At 49.9% G+C, this 22,007-nt stretch overlaps 9 protein-coding genes across 9 annotated transcripts; 5 read left to right on the top strand and 4 right to left on the bottom strand.

The window, feature by feature from the left end:
• Positions 1 to 594: 594 nt before the first annotated feature.
• Positions 595 to 2,348, top strand: ASPBRDRAFT_628555 (putative nucleotide-sugar transporter). Its single transcript, XM_067628395.1, has 4 exons — positions 595 to 792; positions 850 to 926; positions 991 to 1,872; positions 1,935 to 2,348. The coding sequence occupies exons 1-4, from the start codon at positions 709 to 711 to the stop codon at positions 2,206 to 2,208; spliced, it is 1,317 nt and encodes a 438-aa protein (XP_067477875.1). The 5' UTR covers positions 595 to 708; the 3' UTR covers positions 2,209 to 2,348.
• An 826-nt stretch (positions 2,349 to 3,174) lies between these two features.
• Positions 3,175 to 5,058, bottom strand: ASPBRDRAFT_56403 (putative sterol o-acyltransferase (APE2); the record flags this gene model as incomplete). Its single annotated transcript, XM_067627558.1, has 6 exons — positions 3,175 to 3,201; positions 3,266 to 3,307; positions 3,370 to 3,625; positions 3,676 to 4,380; positions 4,441 to 4,884; positions 4,940 to 5,058. The coding sequence occupies 6 exons, from the start codon at positions 5,056 to 5,058 to the stop codon at positions 3,175 to 3,177; spliced, it is 1,593 nt and encodes a 530-aa protein (XP_067477874.1).
• Positions 5,059 to 5,891: 833 nt separating this feature from the next.
• ASPBRDRAFT_180737 (translation initiation factor eIF2B subunit alpha) lies at positions 5,892 to 7,381 on the bottom strand. Its single transcript, XM_067619932.1, has 2 exons — positions 7,198 to 7,381; positions 5,892 to 7,131 (listed from the first exon to the last, which is right to left on the bottom strand). The coding sequence occupies exons 1-2, from the start codon at positions 7,242 to 7,244 to the stop codon at positions 6,117 to 6,119; spliced, it is 1,062 nt and encodes a 353-aa protein (XP_067477873.1). The 5' UTR covers positions 7,245 to 7,381; the 3' UTR covers positions 5,892 to 6,116.
• Positions 7,382 to 7,602: 221 nt separating this feature from the next.
• nuf2 (kinetochore-associated Ndc80 complex subunit NUF2) lies at positions 7,603 to 9,176 on the top strand (the record flags this gene model as incomplete). Its single annotated transcript, XM_067618115.1, has 4 exons — positions 7,603 to 7,704; positions 7,761 to 8,021; positions 8,095 to 9,009; positions 9,063 to 9,176. 4 exons carry the CDS (start codon positions 7,603 to 7,605, stop codon positions 9,174 to 9,176), a joined length of 1,392 nt encoding a protein of 463 aa, XP_067477872.1.
• Positions 9,177 to 9,305: 129 nt separating this feature from the next.
• On the bottom strand, positions 9,306 to 9,833 carry ASPBRDRAFT_128181 (uncharacterized protein; the record flags this gene model as incomplete). The annotated part of the gene is made up of 1 exon (XM_067618035.1): positions 9,306 to 9,833. The coding sequence occupies one exon, from the start codon at positions 9,831 to 9,833 to the stop codon at positions 9,306 to 9,308; it is 528 nt and encodes a 175-aa protein (XP_067477871.1).
• A 658-nt stretch (positions 9,834 to 10,491) lies between these two features.
• ASPBRDRAFT_677681 (uncharacterized protein) lies at positions 10,492 to 13,172 on the bottom strand (the record flags this gene model as incomplete). Its single annotated transcript, XM_067628945.1, has 11 exons — positions 10,492 to 10,558; positions 10,624 to 10,748; positions 10,781 to 10,829; positions 10,921 to 11,441; positions 11,497 to 12,353; positions 12,409 to 12,437; positions 12,491 to 12,723; positions 12,774 to 12,824; positions 12,877 to 12,896; positions 12,954 to 13,041; positions 13,122 to 13,172. 11 exons carry the CDS (start codon positions 13,170 to 13,172, stop codon positions 10,492 to 10,494), a joined length of 2,091 nt encoding a protein of 696 aa, XP_067477870.1.
• A 1,831-nt stretch (positions 13,173 to 15,003) lies between these two features.
• On the top strand, positions 15,004 to 16,592 carry ASPBRDRAFT_56398 (MCT family MFS transporter; the record flags this gene model as incomplete). The annotated part of the gene is made up of 3 exons (XM_067627557.1): positions 15,004 to 15,147; positions 15,191 to 15,265; positions 15,327 to 16,592. 3 exons carry the CDS (start codon positions 15,004 to 15,006, stop codon positions 16,590 to 16,592), a joined length of 1,485 nt encoding a protein of 494 aa, XP_067477869.1.
• Positions 16,593 to 17,018: 426 nt separating this feature from the next.
• ASPBRDRAFT_208346 (AP-3 complex subunit beta) lies at positions 17,019 to 19,814 on the top strand. The gene is made up of 3 exons (XM_067621826.1): positions 17,019 to 17,124; positions 17,214 to 17,371; positions 17,440 to 19,814. The coding sequence occupies exons 1-3, from the start codon at positions 17,085 to 17,087 to the stop codon at positions 19,675 to 19,677; spliced, it is 2,436 nt and encodes an 811-aa protein (XP_067477868.1). The 5' UTR covers positions 17,019 to 17,084; the 3' UTR covers positions 19,678 to 19,814.
• Positions 19,815 to 20,242: 428 nt separating this feature from the next.
• Positions 20,243 to 21,676, top strand: ASPBRDRAFT_180725 (serine/threonine-protein phosphatase; the record flags this gene model as incomplete). The annotated part of the gene is made up of 3 exons (XM_067619931.1): positions 20,243 to 20,501; positions 20,574 to 20,807; positions 20,964 to 21,676. The coding sequence occupies exons 1-3, from the start codon at positions 20,486 to 20,488 to the stop codon at positions 21,674 to 21,676; spliced, it is 963 nt and encodes a 320-aa protein (XP_067477867.1). The 5' UTR covers positions 20,243 to 20,485.
• Positions 21,677 to 22,007: the final 331 nt, after the last annotated feature.

Below are 22,007 nucleotides of genomic sequence, written 5' to 3'. Positions count from 1 at the left end.
GGGGATGGTTTGAAGAAGAGAACCGCCATGGCCTGAAGATGAATAGGGCTGAGGGAGGGTTAAACTGGATGTATGCCATGGCTGGTTTGAAGCACCATCTAGTCTAGCTTTTAATTACACCAATATTCCATCTGTATACATTTCGATCGACAGATTTAGCTCCTCTCTCTAAGTAAGCCCTGGGCATAATTACTCAGTTAACTAGTTATTTAGCTCACCCTGTCTGTATGTCAGGCGTAATGATACGCCCCATACGGACCCGTGACAAGACCCACTCCGGATCAGCTGCCGATAAGGTTCGCATGTCCACCAAAGCTGTGGCTCTTCCTTCCCCCATGAACTCTCCCTCCATCTTCCATCATCCTCGTCTGCTTTGTTCCATCTTTCGTCCTTGGTCTTTCCAGGATGGGTGCTCAATAGCTTCCTTGTTTGCTAGCTTTTTCTTGGATTATCAACCTCGCCATTCACCCCGACTGTGACTGGATCTCTCGCCTTTCCCAACCCATCAGCTCCCGGACTTGGCCAACTAACCCACTCCTTCCCTCCCTGTGACCACCTTATCTCTCAACCCACGTGAGCCACCGGAGCCACCGAGTACCTTGCGTATCTATCACACCCACCTAGTTAGCACCTCCTCTACTTCTCTGCTTCGTGCAATCCAACAACCACCTTGTTGTCCCTCATTTTCTTTACCACGCTCGGGGCAACATGGCGAATAAAGCTGCTGTTCCATTCCTGGTGACGATGATGCTCGTCACCGGGGTGTGCAATACCATCCTCAACAAATACCAGGTCGGACTTCCCTACTGCCATATACCACAGACACCTCTTGGCTCACCCCATGAATAGGACATGCAATGTGTCTGGAATTGCGATTCGCCCAATCCAAAATACCGTCGCACCTTTGAGCAACCTGTTATTCAGACGTAGGCATTCCCCCCTTTGCCCTAGCTTGCATACCTCGGCTCATGATTTCCCTTGTAACGGCAGTATCCAAATGTTCACCGGAGAAATGGGAAGCTGGCTGGTGATCATCGGGACCTATCTATATCAACGGTATCTTGCTCCGCGCCTGTCCAACAACTCATCGCCTCTCCTAGCTGGTGGCTATCACCCTGTCAATGACACTGAAGGGCTCGACGAGGAGGAGGAGGACTATACAATCAGAGGGCCAGAGGCTTCAGATGATGTTACGAAGCCCGCTACGCTAGCCGACGGTCGCGTTCATCTTCGAGGATACAAGATTTTTCTTCTTGCTGCGCCAGCATGCTGCGACATTGCGGGTACAACTTTGATGAACGTCGGGTTGCTGTTTGTCGCTGCCAGTGTCTACCAGATGACTCGCGGTGCCCTTGTTTTATTCGTCGGTCTCTTTAGTGTTCTCTTTCTCCACCGCAAACTCCATCTCTATCATTGGCTTGCGCTGTTCATTGTGGTTCTAGGTGTTGCTCTGGTTGGTCTTGCAGGTGCCCTGTTCGCCGACAACCAAGGGCACGACGTTACCCAAGAAAGTGCTGCCACTGTCATGACCCATGCTATCAGGGAAGTCCAGGCTACAACGCGGTCTCCGGAAGCACTGAAAGCTGTCATTGGTGTGCTGCTTATAGCCGCAGCCCAGATCTTCACTGCCTCCCAATTCGTTTTGGAAGAGTGGGTTCTGGAAAACTATGAAATGGACCCCCTCCAGGTTGTTGGCTGGGAAGGTATCTTCGGCTTTTCTGTCACGGTTATTGGCTCTATCATTTTGTACTTGACCATCGGACGCACCGAGGCCGGCCGCTACGGCTACTTCGATGCCAAGGAAGGATGGAACCAAGTCTTCCACAACCGAGCAATTGCCATGTCCAGCTTGTTGATTATGATTAGCATTGGGTGAGTCTCCTCCTAAGCTTCCTCCAGATTCCCCCACAGCATACTAATCACGACTGTCTCAGTGGATTCAACTTTTTCGGCCTCTCCGTCACCCGCTCCGTATCCGCTACCTCCCGCAGCACCATCGACACCTGCAGGACCCTCTTTATCTGGCTCGTGTCCCTCGCTTTGGGTTGGGAGACTTTCAAGTGGCTTCAAGTTGCCGGGTTTGCTCTCCTCGTTTACGGAACTTTCCTTTTTAACGATATCGTCCGCCCGCCGCTCAAAGCCTGTCTCCCTCGTTCCCACCGCGACCATGAGATTCTCCTTCCCGAAGAGCCGATCGAGCATATGTAAGTTGCTCGGTTCACTTCACCATACATACATGCATTCAATTTAAATTAAGAGTACGTCGCCTTGATCGGTGACGTCATGTGTCTCTTGTCCTTGGACCAGACACTCAGGTTTTGTTTGATACTGGTTATCTATCGCTCTTGCAATACAAGTGCTTCCAGGGTTTTGGAATGGGTGTATTTTGTCTGTCTTTGACTGGTTTCTGGTTCATTCACGGCGTCCGGTTTTGGCTGCGTTGCTTAAGCAATACAAATTGGATATAGAGGCAGGCACTCAGGTACGATGCCGCTTGTGAGTGGGATTTGTTTTTGTGAAACAATACACAGTATCTCTTTGGCTTTGTCCTCGCTTGAGCTACTTATATATGGTGTCTATAGGATTTGTGGCATCACGGAATCGTATCGGGACGTTGGTAGATATAGTAGTAAACTACTAGCTAGTACTACTGTAGCCAGGTGTACCTGAATGATCCGACTGTGAAGAGTATCCCGGTCAGAAGCTGGCATGGATTTGCCTGGCTTATCCAGTGACTTTGTCCTGTATCTTGTACCTTGTATTGATCTAAAGTTGTCTATACATTTAACAGTCGGATAGAGCGTCTAGTGTCTTCCTCTTAGCGCACAACATTTCTTCCCAAAATAAGTCTCGAATGTGAACAGATATAAAAGTAGCAGAAAGCAAATTGAACCATAAAATAAGATACTAAAAACGGAAGATGCAAAAGAAACCACCAACTAATGATATACAATGCCAAAACAACAAGCAGGGTATATATGAAATGTATACATGCATGTATATGTGTAAAGTTATAGTAGTATATATGTAGGTGAAATGGTTAAGACACAGGTACAACGAATGGTGTACGTCGAGTAGCGTATGTTACAGGTTTGGAGCTAGTTGTTGGTGGAGCTAGGTAGGTCAGGGACATGGGTGTATCCAAGAGCTTCATTAGCTCTTGGCTTTGTGCGTCTATACGAGGACGTAAAGCGCACACATCTGTGATAGGTTAGCTTTGTTGATCCCCTTTGCTTTTCGCGTGTAGGGTTAGTAGTAAACTTACTAGTGATAATCCGAAAATCATAGATAGCCAGAAGAAGAGGTTCTGTTGGTTATGGATTAGTACTAGGTTTGGGGGTGATTTTGTTTGGGAGGGAATGATTTTACGTTTAGTGTTGTCTTTCCTCGGACGTATTTGGACTTCTGTACCGCAACGATGGGTAGCTGGAGCATCATCGCTAAGAATCCGTAGCCGCGGAGCTTCTTAGTGATGCAGCTCATGACCAATTCGTGGGCAATGGCGCTGACAAGGAAAGTGATGAACATGGCGACTGGTTTGGAGAAATTTGATAGCGAGGGAAAGTATACGTGACGGCGGAGGAAGTGGTGAACGGGGATGTTCCATTCGCGGGAGAACTCGAGCCTGTGGCCAGATTAGTCGTCGTCAAAAACGCGTTGAAGATTTCCACTGACCAGTCGCAGGAATTCCACCAGTCCGAGTAAAAGTGGCGATCAGCGAAACATGTTAGTTCCGCAAAGGCGCCCAAAACATATTCGAAGATCACCAGGAACACAAGAAGGAACGTGATCATGAAGGGGAACAGAAGCATGCTGATAGTCTCTGCAAGGATCAGGGCTTTTTCGGCTACACTTGACACACTGTGCAACTGAATATTGGCTTCTGTCAGGACAGGGAGAATGAACTCTTCACTTGTCAATGTCAACAAGAATATGCATCCAAAGACAGCCAAAGTCTTTAAGGCGATTTCGATCCACCGTCTTTCCTTGCTTCGAGGATATTCCAACTCGTAGCAGAGAGTGGGGCAGAATACAAAGTCGACGTAATTGACAACGGTAAGATTTTGAGGATAGGTGACGTTTCCCAATGGAGAGGTGAGCTCTGTGGCCAGGTCCTCGCGCAGTTCACTGATCGACTCGGAACGTGCATGGTGGCTCGCACGTCGGGCTACGGAGCGTCGACGGGGGGATGCCTCTGGGTAGGGAATGGGCGCTTCCATTGAGACTTTCCCAGGCTTGTCGAGTGACGCTAGTCGACGCTGTGTCTCGCTCAGATGGCCGTTATAGAATGCGTAGGAGTGCACCTTCATCAGAATGGTTAAGGTATGGAGGGTGAAGAAGACCTGGGCCGTCCAGGTCCAGCGCATCATGAATGGCCAACTACGAGCATGGTTAGTTTCTGCATCTAGCCGAAGGTGGAGGGTGAGATGCCAATCTTACTTGATCCATAGAATGGCCCAGCCTGCCTCGAATATGCTTTGCACGACCATGCCACCTCTTCCCCAGCGCATCAAGCTACCACTTTTTCGTATGAAATGGTGGAGCGGCAGGACCACTGCGCTACTGACCACCATGGCCACGTCGCTGAAGCCCATGGACCACACATTTGCTGACAACAAGCTCCAGACTCTGATCCTCAGGGGATAGCCGGTATCCTTGATATTCCGAAGCATCGTTGTAACCACCATGATAAACAATGCGATCCAAAACAGGGTATAGAATCCGCGGAAATCGCGGTACTCGCTCCGCGGGTCAAAGTGCGAAACCCGAGGAACATAGTCGATTGTATAGAAAATTCGAGTTCGGGCTCGAGCTTGCTTTCTCGCTGTGGAGATTGAATGTACGGAGGGAGGAGCATCGTCGGGGATCGGGGTTGAGCGGCCGCTAGGCAGGAAAGTTAGCTCTCGCACCTGTAATTATTCTGCATGTAAGTACTCGCCTCAAGTCAGCTTTCTCCAAGGGGGAAATTGAAGTCAAATCGTCCAGGTGCTTCGTGCCCGGAACGGCACGGGGCCGTAGTAAAGGGGAGCCATTGGATTGTTGAACGGCCGAAGACATGCTGCGGGCAGGAACAAAAGCGATAGGGAAAATTCGTCGGTTCACATGGATTCAGGGGATCGGAGAGCCAGTACTCCAAAAGTTATATAGATAGACAGAATCTGACACATGCAGAGAGCTGACACAGACAGGAAGGGGGTGACTGCTGTACGTTGGTTGATGTGGATCCTATAGCAAAAGACGGAGTATGACCGCGGGCTGGTAAGGCTGGCTCGTGCAGCGGCCGATCAATAAAAACGAATACGAAACCGCGCGCAGACAAGGAGGCGTAGGGCGAAAAGTTCTTTTCTTATGAGATCGACGGTATCAGCTGTACCAGTTTAATGGAGGGAGTAAGACGGATGACACCTCATAAACAAGGCTTAGAGCTTGGTACAGTAAGAAAAAGAAAGCCAATGGCGGCTGCAGGGGCAGGATTGACTACATCGCAACAGTTCTTGGATAAGATTCCATTCCCATCGGGCGATGAAATCATAAGGGGAACCATTACAGCCAAGTATGGCAAGTCAGTTGCCGCCCTCACCGCCTGCTACCTTGGGGAAGAAAGGAGATAACCTTGGCAGAAACCCCCGCAAATTGTATAGTTTACAATACAGTCAAAGTACTATGACGCAAGTTTAGGAGTGCCTCGAGAAATAATTACCTCACACGCCTGTAAGAGTCCTCACGTAAGTCTGCGTCGTCGATGAGTAGAGAATCAGCTACGATCTGCCCCTTAAGAGAAACATCCCCAAAACGGTGAGGTGTTCTATGAATATCTTTAGTGTGGCATGAAACAACGGCGGCGGGTGTGGCTGTGGATAGCCAATGTGCCGGGATACCTACATGTGGTACTAAATGCTTACATTTACTGTCGGACGAGCAATCCTAGTTCTATTGAGCCGTATCTTCTCTGAGATTTGCAGATAGACAACACAGTGCAAACCAATAAACACCTTGAGCGTCCGGATATATCATGACCTTAACGCCAATCCGCTTCATTCAGTTTTTAAAAGACATCACAAGCCCCACGCCTCATGCCTGTATGAGAGAGCGCGGAATGAAAATGAGAGAGAAAATTAGAACCAGATCTTGATCAGCTCCTCACTGACCGCACTTGGCGTCAAAACACCGCTGTCCGTAATCAAGGCAGAGATCAGATGGGGCGGAGTGAAGTCAACTACATCAGCGCTGTCCGCCGTGTTGACGACCTTGGCATCGGCTGTATCCATAGGCAAAGCCTGCTGTTGCTTTGCCTCATCGGCAACATCTTCCTCAGTCTTGAAGTCGATCACGCGCTGCTCAATGGGCAGATCATACTGGCCGAGCGGGTAGATACGGACGAACTTGTGGCTCTCCGCCACAACGTAGAAAGGTTTGCCCATAGCCTTAGCAAGAAGACCGATCTGGTAGGTTCCCATGCGCGACACGATTCCACCGTTCTCAACCACACCCTCGGCACCCACAATGACAATATCGGTCTTGCCCATCGAGTATGCTACAGCAGACTCCGGAATCGTAGCGACAGGAACACCCTTCGCCCGGAGAGCGCGCACAGTCTCCATACCCTCCGGCTCGTCGGAATGCGCGCCCGCCCCCTTCGCTGATGACAGGACATAGATCACCTTGAACCGCACTGCCGACGGGCCGCCCTTCTCGTCCGCAGCCTTCTGTAGCAACGAAGCGACAACTCGCGATCCTCCATTGGTCAAAATCGTGCTTCCGTCGCGCACAAAGCCTCGTCCAAATGCCGCAATCTTGTCGCGACTCTCCTTCGCACGTCTGATAAACAACCGTCCGTTCGACAGAAGATGTGCCCTGATCGCGTTAAAATCTCCTGCGGGCCCAAGCTGTCCGGGTCTCTGCAAGGTAGTAATCAGGTATCGCTGGAAGAGGTCGGTTCCAGCAGAGAGACCAATGGGGTTCGGGATCGACTGTTTCAGGTGTGCAGTGGATTTCTCGAGAAGGTCGAGCGTCTCGGATATCGTTGAGGAGGGAGAGTTTGTAAGAAGTAGTACCAGAGCTTCGATAGCTGCAATTGGCATAGTCAGGTCGGGGTCGGAGCGGAGCAAGTCATTGTACGTCGCGACAATGCTGGAAAGAACAAATCTTAGCGATCCAAAGGATTAAAACTTCCTGGATGTGAAGTAAGTAACTTACTCGAACGGCTTGGCGGCGGCCGATGAGCCTGATGTGGGAGCTGCCATGATGCCTGAAGAACGCCGAGAAGCTATGATACGCCGAGAAGTTGAGATATGTGAGTTGGAAAATCTCGCGTTCACAACAGAAGAGCTCTCTGTAACACTGGTTCACCATTCACAGGTAATTCCGCTGTGGCCGCCGCAAAGAGTCATCGAAAAAGGGAAGCGTGGAGTAAGTTTGCATTGTTTGTCTGTGATGCCCCTCTCCCACCGCGCTAGTCCGCTTCTGGTTGCCATGCGAGTCCTGCGCAGTAAACAATCATCATAACATCCATCGAGCGGGCATCAATCTCGCCCACCACTCTGCCTTGGTCGTGTTCAAGAGATTCCTGCGGCTCATTACCTTAGCTTGTATTGTGAGAAAATGGCGTACGGCAACCGAATGAGCCAGCAATTCCATGGCTCCCAGCAACACCATAATAGAGGTCGCAAAAAGGAGGATGAGAATGATGCTCTCATGCGCCTGGTTAGTTTACGGTGGAACAAGGCCTCTTCGGATACAATATCTAATACTGTTAGTAGCCGGACAAGGAGATTGCGGGATGCATCAATGACATCGGCATCCCTTTCACCGCCGCCGACTTGATCAAGCCAAATCCGCAACAGATTCAAATGGTCTTTGAATGGTTTGCCGAGCTCCTCATGAATATGACACGCGAAACCGTAGAGCCAGCGATGCGAGCTGCGGCGGACGAAATCTGCGGCGACTACCCCGACATTGTGCCTACCGACACGCGCAACCTCATGGGGTTCTTTACCAGCTTACGGCGGTTAATGATGGAGGTGCGTATGAAGCTGCTTCTCATATTGAACCCGACGAGCCCGGTCACATCTAACTTGGCATACGGAAACATAGTGCGGTGTCAATGATTTCACATTTACCGATCTCACGAAGCCTACGCATGATCGACTCGTCAAGATATTCTCCTACCTCATCAACTTTGTCAGATTCCGCGAGTCACAAACGCCCGTCATTGATGAGCATTTCAATAAGGGCGAGAAGATCAAATCGCGCATTGACACCCTGTACACGGAAAACCAGGAGATGGAGCAGCGTCTTGAGGAAATGCGCCGGACTCTGAAGGCCAATGAAGCACAAGTTAAGGACAAGGTCCGACGTAACGATGAGTTGAAAGCGCGCCTGCTCGAACTGCGGCGGAACCAAGAGCGAGTAGCCGAGATGCTAGAACGAGCCAAGGCGGATAAGGCAAGACGACAAGCGCAACTTGAGGAGAAGACGGAGAAGGTCGTTCGAACGCGACAAGAAGTCGAGAAACTGCGTCCCTATGTCATGGAGAGCCCCATCTCTCTCCAGGCCTCTCTAAGTGAATTGTCGGAAAACCTACTTCGTGAAAAGGCGCAAATTGATGCGATGGAGAAACGAGCGAGAGCTCTGCAAACATCGTCAGACACGTTTACGGTTGTTAGCAACGACGTGCAAGCCTGTGTGCGCCTTCTTGAAGACATATCCGTGGAGCTGCAAAAGGAAGATGAAGAAGAATCGAGGGCCTCTAGAAATAGAGAAGCCATTTCTGAGCGAGGGAACAATGTTAGGGAAGTGGAGCAGACCGAGAAGTTGCTGCAGCGACAGCTATCGCGATGGAATGAGAGAATCGAATCTCTACGAAAGAATGCTCAAGAGAAAGCCGAAGTAGCGCAGGCGCGTATGGAGGAACTTCGGGAGGTTCAGAAACAGCTCCGAGAGGAGCGTGCTGAAAAGCAGCGCGACATGGAGCGGAGGAGAATCAGGATCGAGCAAACTGAGAAGAAGGTAGGGTTCTCTTGTTCCCTTCGGATTTGCGTACTTTGCTAATTTCTACGCAGATGGCCGATCTCAAGGAGAACATTGAGAGCGAAATCCAAAGCGCTCACGACGAATACCTCAAGTTGGAGTCACATATCAAACTCTATATTACGGACATGGAGAAATGCCTATAAGTTTGGGAATTCATTATGGTGTCAAATCGGGAGTTTTTTTAGGACAGGTTTCAAGGATACCCGGTTGATTATGGGGGTTTTACATTGTCTTGCAGTACATATTTTGCTCTATCACTGTCATTGAAATCGTCAGACGTCTATCACAGTCGTGTCTGTAAATGGAGCCTCATTAGTATCATTAGTAAATTCAAACCACCGCTGCACAACCCTTTTAACAGGTACTCCACCCCCTCGATGCGAGGTACTTTCGTCTCCAATCCGCACAGAGCTGTTCAACAGCGGCACCTGCGTCTGCCAAAACATATTCCCACTCCCCGCAGCATCTCCAACATCTCTAGTACATTCACACAGCACAAGATCCATCCCTCCTCGATCCGCCACCTCCACTGCCGCCGCAAGCGTCCTCGACAACCCCTGAGCAGAGAACTCCGAGGTAGGAATATGTAAAGCCAGCGGGTCCAGAATCGCCATAAGAGATGGGGGTCGTCTCATTGACCCTTGCTCCGTAGTTGTAGTCAACTCTCGGTGCATCCCTCCTTCACCTTCCGGCGATCGTATGACAGACAGATACGCTCGAAGATGCTCTAGCGTAGGACAGTATACTAATTTGATACTGCTTGATTTGGAAAGCACCCCTATGGTATTTTTGGTGAGCATTTGATGATGTTGTTGTTGGTGTTCTTCAGTTCCTGACCCTGAGGAGGACGGGGAGGAGGAGGCAAGTAATAACTGTTCTAGGAATTGTTCTCTTGTTGAGCATATAAGTAGTATTGTGGTGGAAGCATCTTGGTTGATGATGTATTGGAGGAAATCTGTTACGCGGTCGCTGCTGGTGTAGATTTGTCGTCGGGTTGGGGTTTTTCTGGTCATGATGGTCTGATGATATTGTTGGGTTCGATGGAGTCTAGATGTGTGGACTCAAAACTGTAGATAGATTGGAGGATGGATGATTTGCGGAGGGCGTTACTAGCGCTGAGCTACTCATCACTAGTAGATACTAGTACTACTGGTTAACTACTTACTAGTTGGGTCAGGATTCGGTAGGGTGGTTCGAAGTTGAACCGTTGATGTGACGCTTTTGATTGGTGCTTTCGGTTGCTTGCCGATCCGGGTATGTTATTGGCCATTTGAGAGACTTTTGATGTACATAGAACTAGAGGTATACAACATGATGAGATGGTCTTTAATACTTTAATATAGCGATGCAGCTCGGTCTGTAATCAATTGGCCCTATTCATGTTTATCGGAAGTAGGTCTGGTCCTACTACTGAGCCTCAATATAATAGAATCAAACGCGCCTGCGTCTATTAGAACGTCAAGTCCATCCAATCTGTGGTCCAAGTCTGGGAAGTTCATCCGCCACACTCTGTATATCCTTGTCACTGGGAAACAGGTCAGTTGGGAGCACAAGATACATTGTGTGTCTGTCTGTGTATGATAAACATACCCTCTGCCATTAACACATATCACAACATCTTGCCCTTTCTTCATGGTCCTGGCCATCTTGACACCGCCATAGATAGCATGAGCTGATTCGAGAGCTGGAATAATCCCCTCCATTTCACTAAGCAGCTTGAACCCCAGGAGGCTTGAGCATCAGTCACAGCAATGAAATTTGCGCGTCCCGAGTCTTTCCAAGAACTCAGCTCCGGCCTGTTCGGTTGGTCAGTTACATGTATACTTGGGATTATTCTTCTTTCTTGGCAAAGCTCCATTATAAATTATAGCTGCAACTCCTACTCACCCAACGCCAGCATAATCCAGTCCAGCTGAGATGGAGTGGGTATCTTGGATCTGTCCGTGCTTATCCTGCAGCACATATGTCTTGCTCCCATGCAAGACTCCCTTACTGCCGCCAGTCAAACTAGCGGCATGATTCTGCGTATCCAACCCATCGCCTCCGGCTTCGACACCCATAAGCTTCACGCTTGGGTCGTTGATAAACGGATAAAACATCCCTATGGCATTGCTGCCCCCACCAATGCAGGCAACAACCCCGTCCGGCAGCTTACCGCGTTGTTCCAACAGCTGTGCCTTCGTCTCCTCCCCAAGAACAGTTTGGAACTCGCGCACAATTGTGGGAAAGGGGTGTGGACCTATCGCTGAACCGATGATGGGATAGGCAGTATCCACCCTCGTAACCAAGACTCGGAAACTTTCGTTGACGGCGTCTCGAAGAGTTCGCGAGCCTTGCTCAACAGGAATGACCTCAGCGCCAAGTAGCTTGATCCGGAACACATTTAGTGCCTGCCTCCTGATATCCTCCTACATAGCTGTCAGCTATCAGCTTGCAAGCGCTGGTACAGGCCGGCGGACTCACTGTTCCCATGAAGATTGTGCACTTCATGTCAAATTTGGCACATACTGTGGCAGTAGCTACACCGTGCATGCCAGCACCGCTTGGGGCAATGATTTCAGTCTTACCAAAGCGGCGGGCCAGCAGAATCTGCCCCAGGGCACTGTTGATCTTATGGCTTCCAGTATGGGTCAGATCCTCACGCTTCAACCAAATACTAGCACCACCAATATGCTCAGTAAGCCGTTCGGCCAAATGGAGATGCCCAGGCCTTCCAATATAGCTGTAGTATGATCGCATCTCTGCCCAAAACTCGGGGTCATTTCGAATCTTGTTGAACCCTGCCTCCAATTCTGAAAGGCATCTCATTAGTGATTCAGGAGCATACGAGCCTCCAAATTCACCGAACCGTGCAGAAGAAGGTTCTGGATCTCCTCCATCAGAAACCACCGTTGCTTCCATTTTACGAAGCACCCCCATCTTTTCGCCATCTTTATGGTGGGTGCCATTCATCTGCACGGCGCCGTTTGGCTCGTGAGCACCATTGACCGGGAGGTTTCTCCTTCCACAGATCGCAGTGCAGTATTCCTCAACAGCTTTAGCCCGCTCTCCAGGAACCGCCTCGGCCAAGGTTTTGATAATCTGACTACCGATGACGACGCCATCTGCCATACTGGCCACGCTCAAAAAGTGCTCTCTTGTGCTTACACCGAAGCCAACTGCTGCGGGAACATTACCCGAGTATTGCTTGATACGTCCCAATAGCTCAGGTAGACTCGAATTAAAAGTACCTGTCGCGCCCGTGACACCCATACGCGATATCACGTATACGAAGGAGTCTGCGAGCTTGCAGAGCAAATTGAGCCGGCTTTCGGTGGTGGCTGGAACTAAGTGTTAGAGGCTTGATATATTCTGACAAGAAAGGTGTGAACTTACATGGAGCAAGGAGAGGTACGTAAGACAATCTGCATACGTTTGTCAGTGAGGTTGGTTTGGCTCTCGAGGTGTTATGACTTACCCACCCTTCACACAGTAATCCCTGAACTTGACAGCTTCATGCGGGGAAAGGTCCACCACAATAAAGCCATTGACACCGGATTCACTGCAGTCACTCAACAATCGCTCTTCTCCATAGCTTAGAAGTGGGTTGTAGTAGCCCATTAATAACACCGGTGCTCTGAGTCCTCTTTTTCGAGCTTCCCTTACAAGCCCTAGGGTTGTATCTATAGTGACATTGTTCGCAAGCGCTTTCTGTGAATTTGATTAGCAATTCTATACAGATTATGTAGAGACCAGCGAACATTATTGGCGCTTTGAATGGTTGGCCCGTCAGCGAAGGGGTCTGTGAAAGGCTGCGTCGATGTCAGGTAGATGCGTGGGCAACAGATTGACCAAAGTACGCACGACACCCAGTTCAATGATATCTGCGGAAGCGAATTTAATATATAAGAACATGCATCATGAAGTCGCCGTTGGCATACCTGCACCTCCAGCTTCTAGTCCCAGTATGATGTCCACAGACTCTTCGACTGTAGGATATCCAGCTGTGACAAAAGTCACAAAGGCAGGCTATTTCCGACGTTAGTAATGCCTTCATGACCTCGGAGAGCTCATGTCTGTTCACATAGCTTCCATCAGAGGATACATACACGGTTGTTTGCTTTGCACCGTGCAAAGGTCTGTCTGATAGCCTGAGACATATTGAAAAGAATGAGTTTCTCGTTGTCTGACTGATAGCTAAGTTGGGAAATACGCAAGATTAGATGCTCTGAGAATCAGCACCAGCTATTGCGGAACAAAATACCTTATATAGACATCTGTATCTTGGTAGTCGACCGTGTCAGCCTGTATTTTAGCCGACAGTGCTACCATTGATGTCATAGATTGTTACCTTTGGGCCAGGTACTACTACTAGCCTTGTGATCAGGTAAATGGCAACCCCGGCGACGGCTTGCGCCATCACGCCAGCGAGGTGTCCATTCGCAGCCCAAGTAATAGCAGAAGGATTAAACGACTTCATTCATATCCATGTCCTCTGCTTCGCATCGGCTCCCCTCAGACACTGAGTAGCTGTGTCCTCTGTGCTAGATAAAACCGCCAGCTGGAAATGCATCCAACACAGGAAGCCATGATACAACCAAATAGAAATAAAAAATAGGATTGTGTAAATAGACAAGCCTTATACTCTGAAGTAAAAGCAAAAGGCAAAGCTTGGGATGGCAAGAGTGACATACCTATGATGCGGCTCCTTCCTCATCTGGCATATGCATTGCCGCAGTGTCTTTCTTCGACGCACCCGTGCAGTAGAAGACCATACCGGAAGATCAAAAGGCTTCACTTTAGCTTTTTTGTGTTCTCTGTCATACTAGGCCACCAGCCTTGCAGGCAGAACATACTACGACTTAGTGTGGTTGAGCTCTCTGTACTTCTCCGGCCCAGTCATATTTTCACGCTTGTTGCTCTTCCGAAGCCGGAGATCCTGAGCAAGTTGGGAGGCAACTTCAATTTCGAGATGCATAAAGGAACTTGAGAGCTTGTGCGTATCGAACCAAATCGCGCAGCATGTAACTAGTTGACTGCCTCCTGTAGTAGTCATCCAATTGGGTGGTCCAACTTTGCAACCGGAAAAGAAGAAACCCGGCTATCGTACGTGTCCATCTACGTACTAAGTAGCAAAATAATCAGGGCCCCCTGTCATTGTCTCTGGTAATCTCCCCAGATGAGGCAAAAGAGTCCTATTTAAGGTGCAGTGCAGAGCAACTTAAAGACGACCCCCACAGTCCCCGGTCTCCGGTCTCGGCCCCACTTTTGGGGCACCTTTTGCTTCAAATTTCTATACAAAATACGAAGTACTGTGCATTGCTTCCAGATAGGGTCAGGTCCACCTTGTAGAGTAGACACTAGACAGGTACTAGCTCCCATTCCTTGTAAGTTCAGATAAGGTAAATACGGACTAGATAGCCCTCGTTCACCCCGGTTTCCGTCTTCTCCCTTCCCTACTGCCTAGTGGAGCTGGCAGTGCTCATTCTTAAAACTAACTAGTAGCAAGTGGAATACGCGCAATCCTTCCAGGGGGTGCGGCGAAGGAGGCGGGGAGCCATATTAGTATACTAAAACATAGTAAAATCATTGGTTTAGAGTTCCACGAGGCAGTGAGATGTAGCACAGCAACTGATAACTGATGGACTAATGGGCTCCACATCTCCTATGTACTATACCGACAATGGCTGGAGATCCCAGGGTTATCTAGGCCTTATGCACGCCAAGACAGTGAATGTAATTTCTTTGTCGGCCGATGGTCACATTGAGCACGGCGATGGTATGAGTCAATCAGGATGCTCTGTTAGATTACCGTGAGTCAATTTGACCTTGGCCAAGGTCTTACATACGGTCCCTGAGCTGGAATATTGATGCATTCCCATCTTCCACTGATGTATGCAGTGCATCCCTTTTAACCAGAAGGTATTCTGCTTCAGCAGTGACACATCCCCCATAATTTTTACTTCTTTTCCATACCTCTATCGGTTAATAATGGATAGAGAACAGCCCTTAGAGAAGCATGGTGACGCAAGTCCCACAATAACTGCAATTTCACCTAGACACCACTCGATATCCCCTTCTACCGACTTTCCAGAGAAGGCGTTGTCTAAGAAGGAGATAGTCGAAGACGGACCGGTCACCACAGACACCGAGCAAGCTCGACCACCAACACCCAGAGGTTGACGGTGGTTATGGCTGGGTCTGTGTGGTGTGCGTCTTTCTGATCAACGCACATACTTGGGGAATCAACAGTGTAAGGCCTCGCTCATGGTTTTCCCGATAAGGCTTCACTTACTGACTCATGGTGCAATTAGTCCTACGGCGTCTTCTTGGCCCATTATCTGGACACAAATACATTTCCAGGAGCATCAGACCTCCACTATGCCTTTGTCGGAGGCCTTTCCCTCAGTATGGCCCAATTCATTGCGCCAGTTGCAACAATCACGACTCGGGTGTGGGGGACAAGGGTTACCTTGATGATCGGGATCACACTGCAGACTGCGGCATTATTGGGAGCGTCATGGGCGGGCCAGATCTGGCAATTGTTCCTCAGCCAGGCTCTGTGTTTCGGATTTGGCATGGGGATGCAATTTAGTGCTACTGTTGGCATCATTCCTCAATGGTTCACCCGCCGTCGTTCCCTTGCCAATGGTATTGCAACGGCTGGATCGGGGATCGGAGGCCTTATCTATTCATTGGCTACAAGTGCCATGATTCAAAATCTGGGCATTGGCTGGGCTTTCCGCATCCTGGCGATTGTCTCCGCTGCTGCATGCGGCGTCTCTGCTGTCATCGTGAAAGATCGAAACAAGGCCATTGGAGCTGTTCAAATCGCCTTCCATACCGAGCTTCTCAAAAAACCAGAGTTCCTGCTCACTTTGGCCTGGGGTTGCTTTAGTGTTTTGGGCTATGTGGCCCTGCTTTTCTCAATCCCCGACTACGCAAGCACCGTAGGCCTGACCGCATCTCAAGGCTCAATTGTTGGTGCCATGTTCAATCTTGGAGGAGGCCTTGGACGACCTGTTATAGGGTACGTTAGCGATAGCTTTGGACGGCTGAACACCGCCCTCGCTTGTACATTCCTGGCTAGCCTGTTTTCTCTCGTCATCTGGATCTTTGCCAAGAATTTCGGCATCCTCATCTTCTACGCTCTGATTAGCGGCCCTGTTGCTGCAACCTTCACGACTACTGTAGCCCCAGTTGGCGCGGAGGTTGTGGGATTACAGCTTTTACCGTCTGCTTTGTCGATCTTCTGGCTTTCGGTGGTCATCCCGAGTACATTTGCTGAACCGATCGCTCTTTGGCTCCGAACTGACAATGGAACCAACTTCTTGCATGCCCAGGTATTTGTCGGAGTCATGTTCATGGCAGCATGCATTTGCCTCGGGCTTGTGCGAGCGTGGAAGGTAGCAGAGCTGGAAAAGGCTGCCACTGATAGCGATCCTCTTAAGCGTGAAACCCAGATCAGGGACCACGATGCCGTGCTGCAAGAGCCCGTGGCCAGGATGGCGAGCAGCGTACCCAGTCTGACGAGTAAGGCGAAGATTATGAAGGGGTTGTTCACGATGGCGAGGGTATGAATCCTGTAGGGCGTGAAGACTGGGAAGAGGATTTATCTCCTTAGTATCATCTTAAAGATGAGACTAATTAGCCAACGTCATGGCTGCACATCATTCATGCTTCAAGTGAGTTCTCGGTCATGAAGAGATGACGCCGGCAGCCATGAGCTTCTCCCACCGGAGAGGGCTGTTGTGAAATTTTATGTTTTACTGCTGGCAGGATCGGTGATAAGCATTGATTGAACGGGGAGATAGCATTGATGAAACTTGTATGTAATAAGAGAAAGAAGAATAATGATAGATACGTGTAGTAGTCTCTGTCTCCGTGGTGGCTACCGAGATAGCGGGTGGTGGGTGGAAAGGCCGTTAAGCACGTTACCCAATCGTCATGTCAGCTGCCCGCCCGCCCGCCGCGGAACTCCCAACTTCCTCCAGCTCCCCTCTATTAGGGACAAACCCCCCTCCCCAGGTCTGATTTGTTCTTGCGCTTATGCGAAAGATCTCGGGGCCAACATGGAGACTATTTCTAGGATATCCACGATGCTGGAAACAGGTAATGTCAGCGCGGACAGTTGCTCGCCAATTGTCCTTCCTCCGTGTTTGGACGGACTGAACGGATTGATTAACTGATCGTGCGAGCAGCTCGTGAGCTCACCCTCGAAGCAGCCCAGTCCGCAGCCCTGAGTAAGGGATCAAGCACGGGTTTATCGTCTCGAAATCTGGCTACTTCCCACATCAAAAAGCTCCTGGACAGTCGCAATGACCGGGAGGTCCTGGATGGTATGCGCCGGGTGATTACGGTAAGGTCCCGAGATGCCTAAATGCAAGAATCCATTGTCTAACGCTCTTTTGGTTTTGCGCCACATAGTTGATGTACCGATCCGAACCCTCCCTTCCTTTCTTCTCGGCTGTGGTCAAAAACGTGGCTAGCGCGAATCTTGAGGTCAAGAAGTTGGTCTATATCTACTTGGTCCATCATGCGGAGGCGGAACCGGATCTTGCCCTCCTATCCATCAATGCCATCCAAAAGTCGCTTACCGATCAAAACCCTCATGCGCGGGCTATGGCGCTTCGTACAATGTCGGGGATCAGAGTGCCAGTCATCAGTCAAATTGTCTCCCTTGCAATCAAGAGAGGCTGCGGCGATATGAGCCCACACGTTCGCAAAGCAGCCGCACTGGCAATCCCGAAGTGTTATCGCCTAGATCCAAGTACCCTCCCTCAGTTGATTGGGTATCTTACTACTTTGCTCGGCGATAGTCAATACTTTGTCCTCGGACCTGCTGTTGCCGCTTTCCTGGATGTTTGTCCGGACAGGATTGACCTCATCCATAAGCATTACCGAAGCCTCGTCAAGAAGCTCGTCGACATGGACGAATGGAGCCAAGTCTCAACATTGCGTCTTCTAACTTTTTACGCTAGGAAGTGCTTCCCTCGCAAGATCCAGAAAGGTAAACAGGCAGTTTCTCAAGGCTTCTACGAGGACGATAAGGCTCCGGAGAACAATGATGATAACGGGCATGAAGTGCTTGTGTTGGATCCTGATCTTGAATTCCTCTTACGTACTTGCAAGCTTCTGCTGCAAAACCGCAACTCCGCTGTCATTGTTGGTGTTGTCCGGTGTTTTCTCTATCTCGGAACTCCAGAGTATCTTGATGCCGCCGTTGGTCCTCTGGTTGCACTGGTTCGGGGTCCACAAGACACGCAGCATGTTGCGCTATATAATATCGTCGCCGTTGCCCTGAAACACCCAAAGCCATTTACGAGATACACTACACACTTCTTGGTCCACGCGGTAGATCCGCCGCATATCTGGCGCCTGAAGCTGGAAGTACTCACTTTACTCTTTCCCCACTGCGGGCTGCACTTGAAAGGTGTAATCCTCAGTGAACTGGAACACTTTTCACAGAGCGCAGATCCAGACCTAGTGCGTGAAAGCGTGCGTGCTATAGGACGCTGCGCACAAAGTGAACCTCGAACTGCTGATCATTGTCTTCGCGTCCTTCTGAGTCAAGTTACGAGTCTTGACGACAACCTGGTTTCAGAGTCGTTGACCGTCATCAGACACCTCATTCAGCAGGACCCGCTTTCTCACGAAAAGACAGTAATTCAGCTTGTCAAACATTTGGGATTAACCAAAAACCCGGATGCTAGAGCAACAATTGTTTGGCTGGTCGGAGAATTTGCCGGTGTTGAGCCTGAGAGAAATATCGCGGCTGACATCCTGCGCATTCTGGTACAAGACTTTTCAAATGAATCCGAGGCCGTTAAGCAGCAGATCATCCTTCTAGGTGCTAAGGTATATTTGCATCATCTGCTGCGAAACCCTCCAAAGGATGTGCCACCACCAGAGCCCAAGCCTGAAAAAATCGTGAACGAGTGGACGGAGAACGAAGAGGAGCGGAAAGAGGAATCAGGCGACGAGAAACCGCAAAGTGATGAACCTGAAGAAGATAGGATGACGCTGCTCTGGCGCTACCTCCTTCTGCTTGCTCGATATGATACTTCCTACGATCTTCGCGACCGGGCCCGTCTCTACAAGGCTTTGCTCGCTTCTCCTTCTTCTACACAACTGGCTAATCTGCTTTTACTCGCGCCGAAGCCTGTCCCACACGCTCCGAGCCCGTCAGAAACGCGCAAGGACCTACTGATTGGCTCCTCAACCCTGGTGGTCGGTCCCGACGCTGGCATGCTTGGCTTGAAGGGCTATCAAAGCCTTCCTGAATGGGTTGAGTCCGGACAAGAGCCCGACCCTCGCCTCCGGGAGAATGAAGTCAGACCAAGCTTGGTAGAAAAGTCGTCCATGACTGCGGGCGAGCGGCTTGATCGGGCGCTCAAGGAGCATGAAAGTACCGCTGCAACGTCAAACAGGCAACGGGGCGGCCCCGGAGTAGCGGGTGCCTCCTCTTCCAAGGGGAAGTCACTTGACGAGTGGCTTGAAGAGCCAGAGTCCGAAACTGAGGAGGAGACAGAAACAGAGGAAGAGGTAACTGACTCTGAATACGAGGAGGTGACGGATGAGGAGACGGACGAAGAGGAGGAAACAGATGAAGAGTATGAGACGGACGAAGAAGAGCAAGGGCAGAGTGCAGGACTCTTGAAGTAGTGATACCCAATTGGAGAGACGGGGAGAGCATTTGTACAGATTAGCTGCATAAACAAATTATACTTCCAATCTAGACGTGACGGCCGGCACTCCGCAACCAGATACTTCACTCTAGGACAAGTTAGTTTCTGGCGGAGGACTTTTAGCACCCTTAAGGCACCGGAAAACAAGGATGGTACGCTTAAGGCAGTTGTCTGATGGTCATTTACTGGCAAGCCCACCGATACAGGCGATGTATGGATGATAACTCTTAACCGCCAGCCTTCAAGATGATGCGGATGGAACAGCAGGCGGTGCCACCCGGCAGAATGGGACCGGGAGTCCCTCGGCGGGCTGGATGGGCTTTGTGTCTGTCGATAATCCTGGTTTGGTTCATCCCCATCTGTTAAGAGTACAGATTCTCTCTGGACTATGGATTGAGTGCAGCCTAAGCTCTCCGAATATCGCCTCGCAACCCTCCCATCCTTCTCTAGACCCTCCTCTTCCCTCACAGGTCACAGGTCCACCTGTGAGACGCTCACTCCTGCTCCTGCGTACTGTGCCGTTGGCCATGATGCGAGCTACTGCAGGAACCTTTCAAACAAACATATCTCTTCTCGAACCGAATCGACTTCTATTCACTTTCCGCTTATAATAGCGGTGTGCCAGCTGTTGCTTATTTTCTCTCCTTTTTGGGCACCTGTGCATGACTTCACGGTGGACTTCTGAGCCCCCAATTTCTATTATTGAGCGCAACCGAACCTTGCGCGCTGCATGAATATACAGATACCTTTGAGTCTTTAAGTTGATATAGTATATCTGCTCCGAAATGCCTGGATTACCAGGTAAGCGTTCTTCCCCTGACTCCAACCCGAACCCCTCTACTCGTCTTGTGCGGCCCCTCACTGTTGGAACAGCTAGTATCGACCTCGACGAGTGCATTGAGAGACTCTACCGGAAAGAGTTGCTGGCAGACTCGGTGATCGAAGCGATATGCGCCAAGGCGAAGGAACTGTTGATGAAAGAAAGCAATGTGGTCCACATTGCGGCTCCGGTCACGGTGGTCGGAGATATCCACGGACAGTTCTTCGACATGATTGAGATATTCAAGATCGGAGGATTCTGTCCCAACACAAATTACTTGTTTCTTGGTTAGTATTCCTTTATGATACCGGTCGTTGTGGTCGTTGGATGGGGAAAGAAGGGAAAGGGGCAGCAACAAGAATAAGCGTGTCGGTCCTCAAACCGAGATCGGTTCATGTGTGGACATGAGGGCTGACAAACTTTCTCTCTTCCAATTCAAACAGGCGACTACGTGGATCGAGGCTTGTTCAGCGTGGAGACAATCTCCCTCCTCGTGTGCTTGAAATTGCGATACCCCCAGCGCGTTCATCTAATCCGCGGCAATCACGAATCGCGTGGTGTAACGCAATCGTACGGATTCTACACCGAATGCGCGCGCAAATACGGCAATGCCAACGTATGGCATTACTTCACGGACATGTTCGATTTCCTGACCCTGAGCGTGGTCATCAATGACCAAATTTTCTGCGTACATGGCGGTCTTTCCCCGTCCATCCACTCCATCGACCAAATCAAAATCATCGACCGGTTCCGCGAAATTCCGCACGAAGGCCCCATGGCCGATCTGGTTTGGTCCGATCCCGATACCGAACGGGACGAATTCTCCCTGTCGCCCCGCGGAGCGGGCTATACATTCGGCGCGCAGGTGGTTCGCAAATTCCTCGAGGTCAACAGCATGTCACATATCCTACGGGCCCACCAGCTGTGCCAAGAGGGATATCAAGTTCTCTACGACGACCGGCTCAGTACGGTCTGGAGTGCACCGAATTACTGCTACCGGTGCGGAAACCTGGCTAGTGTCCTGGAGGTGAGCGACACAGGCGAACGATATTTCAATATCTTCGACGCCGCGCCGGAGAACGATATCCATCGGGGCGAACAGCAGGCGCAGCAGAATAAGGATGGCCAGAGTCCGGTGATTGACTACTTTCTGTGATACCCTTCTTATCTTTTTTTTTCTATTTTCCTTTTTCTTTCATCTTTGCTTAAGGTTGCTTCTTGTTGTTCTTTTCTTTTTTTTTTTTTTGCTTCTTCTGCTCCTCTTTACTTTTCCTTTCTTCTTTCTCCCTTTCTTTCCTCTTGTCTTCTTTAAGGTCCCCTTCTTTTACATGATTCATGGATCTTCTTGGGGAGTTTGGTAAATATCACAGGCATTTATAGACAATATCCCATGGGTGCGATGTACGACAGCAGACGCAAACAGAAATAAGAAAATTAGTCAGTCTCACACAGGATTTTTCGGTTCTCGAGGGGGAAAAGGGAAAAAG

Source organism: Aspergillus brasiliensis, assembly GCF_001889945.1.
Source record: "Aspergillus brasiliensis CBS 101740 unplaced genomic scaffold ASPBRscaffold_8, whole genome shotgun sequence".
Lineage (NCBI taxonomy): Eukaryota > Fungi > Ascomycota > Eurotiomycetes > Eurotiales > Aspergillaceae > Aspergillus > Aspergillus brasiliensis.
The sequence above is the reverse complement of the archived record's forward strand: the minus strand, read 5'-3'. Positions and strand labels throughout refer to the sequence as shown.